Below are 10,136 nucleotides of genomic sequence, written 5' to 3' on the forward strand. Positions count from 1 at the left end.
GGAATGAATTAGCTCGATATTATTGTATCATTATAATCGCAGATGTATTAACAATTATATATTGCACCTCTTGCTTGTACTTTCAATATCTTATATTATTAAATATGGATTCCTAGCAATTTAAAAACGTACGTATAATAATAAAGACAATAGCACATGATCATGCTAATTAATTAATAGTATAAATTAAATATTAGAAACAAAAGTTAGGTGATATGTTGTGTGTGTTGCTTCTAATTCTTGTGTTATGGCCAACTCATAAGGGCAATCAAAAAAGATATTTATTCATATCTTAATGTTCAAAATAATTTCATTTCATATTACAATATGATCAAATAAAGCAAATGATACTCCGGTATTCTAGAGCAAATATATTTTTATTTTTTAAAATTAATATGACAAGGCAAATAATTCCAATTTAAATGAATCAATGAATGAGAGCAAATTTTGTATACTAATAAAAAGTGAAAAAATAAACTATATATGCTGGATCCCACTTTTTGTTTGGTGCTATATACTGCAATCAAGATGCACTTAGAAAAATGGACGTAAGTGATATGAGAATCATATCGTGAGGAATAATTTTTAATACAATACGCCTGCAAAATTTGATTCTATATGCAATAATTAGACAAACGTAAAAATTGGATGACCAATCAAAACTTTTGTCAAAGGGCAAGCGAAAGAGGGACGTGAGACCAAAATGAGTTGTGGTGGATGATTTTAAAATTCGTTACTTTTTAATTAAAGATGTCACGTATGTTTGAACCTGAGAATGAATTTCTTTTGTTAGAAACGTTATTTCCAAAAATAAATCAAATAATATGTAAATCTAAATTAATCAATTTGTTTAGTATGAATATCAAACATCACATGGAAAGGAAAATGGCAAAATTTGCGAAATTTTTATTTACGCTTCTTATACCATTATGAGATTCATTTTATCTTTCAAAAAAAAGTTTTATATAACTAATATTAATTATGTGAAGCATAATAAAAAAAAAAAATTAAAAAAAGAAATGAGAGACTTCATTGCGCATGAGAACGTCATGTAAGGCAGCTGTCATATAATGACATTTTGTTTTTTCAATGTTAAAATAGCACTCTCCTTTTCCTTTTTTCCTCGAAAGCTTTTCTTTTTTTCTAGATAAAAATATCTTTCTGAGTATAATTTGGAATTAGTTTAGAATTTTATATATTTTAATTCAAAATTTGTTTTTATTCAATATAAAATTATCTTTTTTAGAGGGGTCAAAAATTATGGAAAATCGCATTATTAAACTGAATTAGATTTTATCAGGCAAAAATTTGATTTATCGTATAAAATCAAACTTTAAAATTATAATATCTAATATCTATTTTTAATTACAGAATTTTGAAAATATTAAATCAAATACCAAATGACCATACTTAGAAATCTCGTGTCTGGCTTTTTTATTTGTGGTAACCATGGTCATTTCAGATGTTTACTTACCCTGTTGGATAATAATTATTATTATATAAGTTGTATTACCATCATAATTCCTAAGTTTAATATTTATTTTTAATTATTAATTATTAAAATCAACTTTAAAAATATCGAATCGAATATCAAAACACACACCCCTAATCTTGCCAAGAAAAATAGAAAAACAAGAAGTGGGAAGGAAGCCGATTTATACTCCCTCTATCTAATAATATTTGTCCACTATTGACTTTGCACACTTCTAAAGAAACTAGTATAAATAGAAGGATAATTTATAATATCATCCTTTGAATATATTCTCTCCGTCCAACAATAATTGTCAATTCAAAAGTGCACAAGTAATTAGAGACAGAGGAAGTATGACGTAATAATCAAACTGAAGGGTATTTACATCTCTAATTGTTTTTCAACAATATTCATTAAAATCAAAATATTATAGGTGAAATCTTTCTATTATTAATTGAAAATTTTAAATTCAAATATTGAGAATTGAATTTTTTCTTGATGAAAAACATTTGCTTAAATGAGTCAAATATAGTAAAGCAAAATAATATTTGTGACTTCATTCGATCAACATTGTTTGTGCTAATCGATTTAATGACACGCATTATTACTGAACATTTTTCATCATAATAGTAAATTTACAAGATTATTTTTTATCACTAAAATTTACTCCTTGTAATATAAAAAAAATATATTATACTAATATTTTTTAATTAAAACATTTAGAAGATACAGTAATGAAAAAGAATGGGGACAAATGTGACCCAACTACCCAGAAGAATCACGGGGGTGTTTTCCTAATACTACCACTCGACCGCCTATGTGGATGTCCCTACACTCCCACTTGACACTCAAATAGGACCACTCAAAACTTTGTTACCACGATACTTTTCATTTTTCGAGAGTTAAATAGTTTAAGTTTACTCAGAAATTTACGTATGAAATCTTCAATTTTTTTGAAATTTTTTTTATATATTTGTAAACTATGTGAAAAGTACTATAAGTCACAAAAGTAAATCAAAATAATTAAAAAATTATATGAAAAAATTACAAGTAAAAAATAAATTTATTTAAATTTTGAAATTCGAAAAATGTGGTACAGAAGGAATACTTTCTATCTCCACCATTCTTGTAAATTTCAAACACACCAAAAATATCATAATTTAAATTTAAAAAATGCGTGATTTTTTTCTAAAGTTTAGTGATGTCAACAACTTAATATTATTCAATTGAACATTTCTTTCCATTTTTATCATGTATTGAATAAACAGATGAATTATTGTTCCCTCGGTCCAATAATATTTGTCAATTATGCTATTTTGGGATGTCTAATAATATTTGTCCATTTTATGAAATCAATGGATAATTTGACACGTAGTTCCTAATTTACCTTTATCTTTAATTATAGTCATTTCTCTATTACATTTTTCAAGATATTATATTTATTATATTCAAAGGGTGATATAGTAAAAATTACTCTTCTACTATAAATTCTTAAAAAGAATGCAAAGTCAATAGTTGACCAGTATTATTGGACTGAAGGAATATTTAATTCACACATACACATATGGGTTGATTGAAGTGTCAAAAACATACTTAAGCTATTTTTATTTCATACTCAACTTAGTGAGAATGTAAGTTTCATACATAAAACTATTTCTTATTAGTTTGAGAAATACTCCTCTCTCCTTATTACACTTTCTTGATGATATGTGTACTAGAGGTGGAGCCAGTATTAAGAGTTTGGGGGTTCTAAATTTCCTTCCCCTTCCCTACCATTGAGTTGTCAATTAGTTTTGTTAGGGGTTCACAAGTTACTACTTAATTTTCTAGTACAAATATGGGGTCTACGAAAAAATTACTGGCTTCGCCCAAATCTACGAACTCCCATCTAGCTCCACCCCTGCGTAGTACACTCTCTTACGTTGTTTTTGCTTTTTCCTCGGATTTTTTTTTTATCCTTTTTAAGAAAAGGTCTACATCGTCTATCCTATACAAAGGAAAACATTTAAGAAGAGTTTGAATTATATAAAGAAAAAGAAGAAGCTAGTCAAGTAAGAAGGTAAATATTGTTGGGCGTATCATTGCCTTCTGTTGTTATATATATGTCTACTACCTTTATATATTATTGTCTTATCGATCGTCATTATTGGTAATATTAGTATATAGATAAACAATTAGTAACTATTAAGATGCTCATCCCAATAACACATCAAACATAAGAGACTAATTCCATAAAATATTTAAGAGATTAAGCTTAATTAAGTATTATTCACTCAATTTTCTTTTACTTGTCACATTTCATTTTTTGAGTGTCAAACATTATGAACTTTACTCAACATTGAGAATGTATGTTTTCATTATATTACTATAAGAAAGATTGCAATTTATAATTTTTGAACATCTAATTTAAATATTAAATTATTCCAAATTCAATTTAGTTTAAAAAATTAGTCATATTGAATCTTGTAAAATAAAATATAACAATTAAAAAAAAAACCCTAAAGGAAGTGATAATTTCCCCATGTGATTGGAGTTGGAGCACTTTTTTTTCTTGTAAAATCCATCCAGCCTTTCATCTTCTATGGCGATGAAGGTTTGATATAGATCCCTATCGTATTTTTTAACCATAAATTATTTGAGAGATTGAGCTTAATTAGTATCAATAATTTCCGATGAGATTGGAGTTGGACCACTTTTTAATCTAAGGAAATTATATAAATTATACAGCATCTATCACTAACAACCCCATGATTTACCCAACCACCCTAATGAAACAAACAATCTATACATAGAAAAAAACATTAAAGAGGCTTTGAATCATAAACCAGAAAAAGATAACATCCATTGACAAAATAGTCTTCCCATAATTCTTTGTTTTTATCTATCTTCATTGAATTATCTTAAAAATCATTTCTGTAACACACTAATATCTAGCTGGAAACTTTAATTTGACAAATTTTACCTAACCAATCCCCCCTCCCCCCAATTTCTTATCTACTAATCAACGGTAGAATCGAAAAACTACATTGAATTTAAAATTGTTAATAAACCACAAGACTAAGAAAAGAAATCGATGAGATCCATAAGCTTTGAGGTAATCCAAAAAAGGGCTCAAATTAAAGCATACAATACTTTGACAGTTCGATATGTGTCGTTAAAATATTTTGTGAAATTGAATCGGATTCATAATGCACATGAATCATTTTTTAATTAAAAAAAACCCTGCAAATCTGTAAGACCAATTTCTTTTATTTGTTGTTTTCATGTTTTACCCAAAGCAAACCTTTAAATCCAACGCTATCTCTGTCTTTCACATTCCCCAACGAGCTTCCAAACAAAAAGTACCTATAGAAATTCGAAAAATAAAATCTTTAACTGACCCCATCTTACCATTTTTACAGCAAAATTATTGGACAGCAAAGAAACAGATAACAGTTTCTCTCTCATTATTATTTATTTGTACACAAGGTTTAATTAAAGGCACAAGTCATGGAAACTGGACCCCATTAATATTTATATACTAGTACTCATTTTGGTCCGAACTTAAGTGTCTAAATTATTTCATCTGTATCAAAAGGACTACTTAAGTCTTTAATTTATGACCATATAATTCAAAAATCTCTTAAATTTCGTATCTAATCAATTTAAAATAATTAAATTGAAATGGATGGGGAGTACATTTTTTACGTTTATCCATCACGGGTTGCTACAAAACAACATGCCTTTGCTATCCCTATAAAAAAACCAAGATCTGCCTCTCACTACTCATATCACACATCTTTTTTTTTCTTCTTCTTTACATGAAGAAGAACAGGGCAATGGATGAAATCAAGAAACACCAATACTCTGTTTTGCTCTGTTTCTTCTTCATTTTGTCTCATTTTTGCTTACAATTCAAGCCAGTTTCAGCTCAAACATCTGCTGTTTTTGCTTGTGACACAGCAACCAATCCTAGCCTAAAAAGCTTTCCATTTTGTGATGTCTCATTGGGTGTGTCAGATAGAGTAAATGATCTAGTAAAAAGATTAACATTACAAGAAAAAATCACTATGTTGGTAAACACTGCTGGTAATGTTAGTAGGCTTGGAATCCCAAAATATGAGTGGTGGTCTGAAGCATTACATGGGATTTCATATACTGGTCCAGGAGTTAAATTTAATAATATTGTCCCTCATGCCACTAGCTTCCCTCAGCCTATTCTCACTTCTGCTTCTTTCAATGAAACTCTATTTGAGACCATTGGAAAGGTAATATCTTTTTCTTCTTAATACTATTACTTATGGGTAGTTTTCATCTTTGTGTCTTTTTGGCCATTTCTTGATGAAACCGGTGACAGAATCAGAAATTTTACTAAGAGTTGTCCCAATATGAAAAAGATTATACATTGAATTAAATTTTGATCTAGCTAAACGGTATAATTTTTTGCCGTGCTGGCCGGATACTATGGTTATAACAAAAAAAGATTGATGAGAAGTTAAAGGTCAAGTTGTATACGTACGTCGCCATTATGACATTATGTAAGGACCACTCTGTTTATTTGTTTTTTAAACATTGAATGATTTTTTTTTTTTTTGAAGAAGACAGTGACTTATGTCCAATTTTATTATGATTAATACGTGTTCATATGTTGTTGTAGATGCTAAAATTGATTGCTACAAATTTGCCGTGTGAATTGATAAGGGTTAATGCTAGATCCTTTAAAGATTTTTCTTTTGGGAAGTGGGATGAATACATTTTTTTTACATAATGGTTTCTTAAATCAGCAAAAGCTAGTTTCTTTAATAATTAAAGTGTATATCATAAAATAGGATATATGAAAATATTTTAGAAGGATTCCAGCTTGCAATATATTTGGTTAAGATGTTGACATCTTTTGAGAATGACCATAATTGACAAAAGCATGCACCAACTAGCCAGCCATTTATTAATCTAACATGCTAAATTGCCCACCCAACCATATGTTATAATAGGGTATATTATTATACTGTCTTTTATGAAAAGGAAAATGATTGATCCTTGTTAGATCTATCATGTGATTAATGTTGAAGAAAGCAGTTGAGAGTTGTATCAAACAACAATGCATTTAAGTTATGTATTGGAATTTAACTTGTGAGAGTATTAGTTACCATTTTTATTAAATTACTAATTTCTGCTCAAACGGTGCATAGAACTTGAACTCGTAAAATGTTGATGGTTGTAGGTGGTGTCCACGGAGGGTAGAGCAATGTACAATGTTGGTCAAGCAGGATTGACATATTGGTCACCAAATGTGAATATTTACCGTGATCCCAGATGGGGAAGAGGCCAAGAAACAGCTGGAGAAGATCCAACGCTCTCTAGCAAGTATGGTGTAGCATATGTTAAAGGTCTGCAACAGCGCGATGATGGTAAAAAAGATATGCTCAAGGTTGCTTCTTGCTGTAAGCATTATACAGCTTATGATATCGATGATTGGAAGGGAATCCAACGTTACAATTTCAACGCTAAGGTACTGGCAGATTGTATGTCCTTTTTCTAAAATACCTACAGTATAATTTTTAGTATGGTAAGCATTTCGTGTTTTTTTGTTTGTTGTGGTGAGTAGGTAACACAACAAGATTTAGATGATACATTTAACCCCCCATTCAAGAGCTGTGTTCTTGATGGAAATGTAGCCAGTGTGATGTGTTCATACAACCAAGTGAATGGCAAGCCTACTTGTGGTGATTATGACCTTCTTGCAGGAGTCATCAGAGGACAATGGAAATTGAATGGGTATATTTAGTGCTTCTCATATTTCATATTTTGTTCTTTCGAAAGAATTCATGAATTTAGAATAAGTATGGTTTATACAGATACATTGTGACGGATTGTGATTCGTTAAATGAGATGTACTGGGCACAACACTACACCAAGACACCAGAGGAGACTGCAGCTTTGTCTCTAAATGCAGGTTAACCATTTTAAGCCCTTTTAGTTGGACTAATCAACCATGACATTAGTTCTACCCGAAGACAATGGTAATTTTCTCATACTTCTCAACCATAGCTAATAAAGAATTTGCTAAATGTGATAGGGTTGGACTTGAATTGTGGATCTTGGCTTGGTAAATACACTCAGGGTGCTGTAAACCAAGGACTTGTAAATGAATCAGTTATCGATAGAGCAGTCTCAAACAATTTTGCTACACTAATGAGACTTGGATTCTTTGATGGTAATCCAAAAAACCAAATTTATGGAAATCTTGGTCCCAAGGATGTTTGTACTGAAGATCACCAAGAGCTAGCTCGTGAAGCTGCAAGACAAGGAATCGTCTTGCTTAAAAACACAGCAGGATCATTACCTCTATCCCCCAAATCCATCAAGTCATTAGCAGTCATTGGCCCTAATGCCAATCTTGCCTATACCATGGTTGGAAGTTATGAAGGTAATTGGATGCTAAGTTCTATGCACTGACGGTATAAAGATTTTTTTACACATGCAGTGTATCTATTTAACTTTGAAACACCAGTTTCTAAGAGTCTTTTCTTTCATTTTCTTGAATATTTGCAGGTAGTCCATGCAAGTATACAACTCCTTTGGATGGCCTCGGTGCATCAGTTTCAACAGTTTATCAACAAGGCTGTGATATAGCTTGTGCCACTGCACAAGTTGATAATGCCAAGAAAGTAGCAGCTGCAGCTGATGCTGTAGTGTTGGTAATGGGATCAGATCAAACTATTGAAAGAGAGAGCAAAGACAGATTCAATATAACTCTCCCTGGACAACAATCACTTCTAGTAACAGAGGTTGCTAGTGTTTCCAAGGGACCTGTAATCCTTGTTATCATGTCTGGAGGTGGCATGGATGTAAAATTTGCTGTAGATAATCCAAAAGTCACAAGCATTCTTTGGGTTGGTTTCCCTGGTGAAGCTGGTGGTGCTGCTTTGGCTGATGTCGTTTTTGGATATTACAATCCAAGTAAGTTTCCTCTTTCCATTTGTTCATTGATTATAGCTTGAGGTCGATGCATCGAATGCCCCATCAAATGAACATGTGACTAAATGCCTAATAAGTTTCGTTGGAATCTTGCAGGTGGAAGGCTCCCAATGACATGGTATCCACAGTCATATGTAGACAAAGTTGACATGACTAACATGAACATGAGGGCAGATCCAAAAACAGGATTCCCAGGAAGAAGTTACAGGTTCTACAAAGGTCCAACTGTATTTAACTTTGGTGATGGATTAAGCTACACCCAATACAAACACCACCTAGTAAAAGCACCAAAATTTATGTCCATTCCTCTTGAGGAAGGACATGCTTGTCGATCGACAAAGTGCAAGTCTATTGATGCTGTTAATGAGCAAGGCTGCAACAACTTGGGATTTGATATCCACTTGAAAGTTCAAAATGTTGGGAAAATGAGAGGAAGCCACACTGTTTTGTTGTTCACTTCACCACCCTCAGTTCACAATGCACCTCAAAAGCACTTGTTGGATTTCCAAAAGATTCATTTGACACCACAGAGTGAAGGAGTTGTTAAGTTCAACTTAGATGTTTGCAAGCATTTGAGTGTAGTTGATGAAGTTGGAAACAGGAAGGTTGCTTTAGGATTACATGTGCTACATATAGGAGATTTGAAACATTCCTTGACTCTGAGGATTTAAAGAAATCCTCATAGTCCTTAATTATTTTAACTTCTTTTTTTCTCAAAAGGGAAAAGGGAAACTACCACATGGAAATTCTCAAATTATCAATATGTTGAGGCAATTGTAACAAAGTATCTCATTTTGTCAAGGTGTTCAACATATGTAGAAGAAACATGATATTTAAGTTGTATGAAGCTTCTTATTTTGTTATTATTCCTTCTCTCTGCTATTTTATTTTTCTTGACATCCCTATATATTGAATAGAAATGATTTAAAGGAAGTTTAACACTCTACTATCTCCAGACTACACTTAGTGATATTACACTGAATATGTTACTGATAAATATTGTAAAATAGATTTCAAAAGATGTACCTACCTTTAACTATATATATATGTATAGTTTGTAGACAAAATACAACCTCCATATATATGTGTAAAGAAGTCCAATATAGTTGAACCGTTAAGTGCAAAGCGTGATTGAAGTGTGGGCGTTATGGGGAAAAAATGCCAAGTGAGAAAATAAAAAATATAAATGTAATGCAAGAAAATGTAACTATAAAAACAGATAATAATTATTTGGGCAAAATAGTGGTAAAACTATGATATAACTATATATATGGGTTGTATCTCACTTGTGGGATCACATTGGGTATGTTGTTGTATTCTCAAAGGCAGAACTCGTTGGTGAAGGTGCACATGCCTCAACACCTTGCCTTCTACAATCTACACTAACACGATAATTAAGCAAGGCGAAGCGCTCAACCTGGGCAGACCAAGTTTCAGGGATTAAGCGTGCTTTAAGAGAGCCTTAAAGAACAGTTCTGGTGAAGTTTTGGTTGTACCATATCTTTCAGCTTGTAGCAAGTCTGGTGTAAAGCATGCAGCTCTTTTAAATTTTTGTTGTGATGCATCATTTTGGTTATATCCATCTTCTAGTTTAGCTGGTTTTGTTTTTGGCTTAGGCATCAAGAGTACTCTGGTTCAAACACTTCTGTTGATGTAAACATTGTAAGTTTACCAGATATGTCTTTTGTAGGTGGATGCAGTTTCTTTG

At 31.5% G+C, this 10,136-nt stretch overlaps 1 protein-coding gene across 1 annotated transcript; it reads left to right on the forward strand.

The window, feature by feature from the left end:
• Positions 1 to 5,175: 5,175 nt before the first annotated feature.
• Positions 5,176 to 9,291, forward strand: LOC125861161 (beta-xylosidase/alpha-L-arabinofuranosidase 2-like). The gene is made up of 7 exons (XM_049541139.1): positions 5,176 to 5,718; positions 6,672 to 6,959; positions 7,056 to 7,225; positions 7,306 to 7,403; positions 7,527 to 7,877; positions 8,003 to 8,410; positions 8,525 to 9,291. The coding sequence occupies exons 1-7, from the start codon at positions 5,272 to 5,274 to the stop codon at positions 9,097 to 9,099; spliced, it is 2,337 nt and encodes a 778-aa protein (XP_049397096.1). The 5' UTR covers positions 5,176 to 5,271; the 3' UTR covers positions 9,100 to 9,291.
• The last annotated feature ends 845 nt before the right edge of the window (positions 9,292 to 10,136 follow it).

Source organism: Solanum stenotomum, chromosome 1 (genome assembly GCF_019186545.1).
Source record: "Solanum stenotomum isolate F172 chromosome 1, ASM1918654v1, whole genome shotgun sequence".
NCBI lineage: Eukaryota > Viridiplantae > Streptophyta > Magnoliopsida > Solanales > Solanaceae > Solanum > Solanum stenotomum.

Excerpts from the sequence above, each read along its gene's own strand:
- LOC125861161 (XM_049541139.1), top strand. The coding sequence starts at position 5,272 with ATGAAGAAGAACAGGGCAATGGATGAAATCAAGAAACACCAATACTCT. Across the intron at positions 5,719-6,671 it reads TATTTGAGACCATTGGAAAG|GTGGTGTCCACGGAGGGTAG; the intron begins GTAATATCTTTT and ends TGATGGTTGTAG. Across the intron at positions 8,411-8,524 it reads TTTTGGATATTACAATCCAA|GTGGAAGGCTCCCAATGACA; the intron begins GTAAGTTTCCTC and ends GGAATCTTGCAG.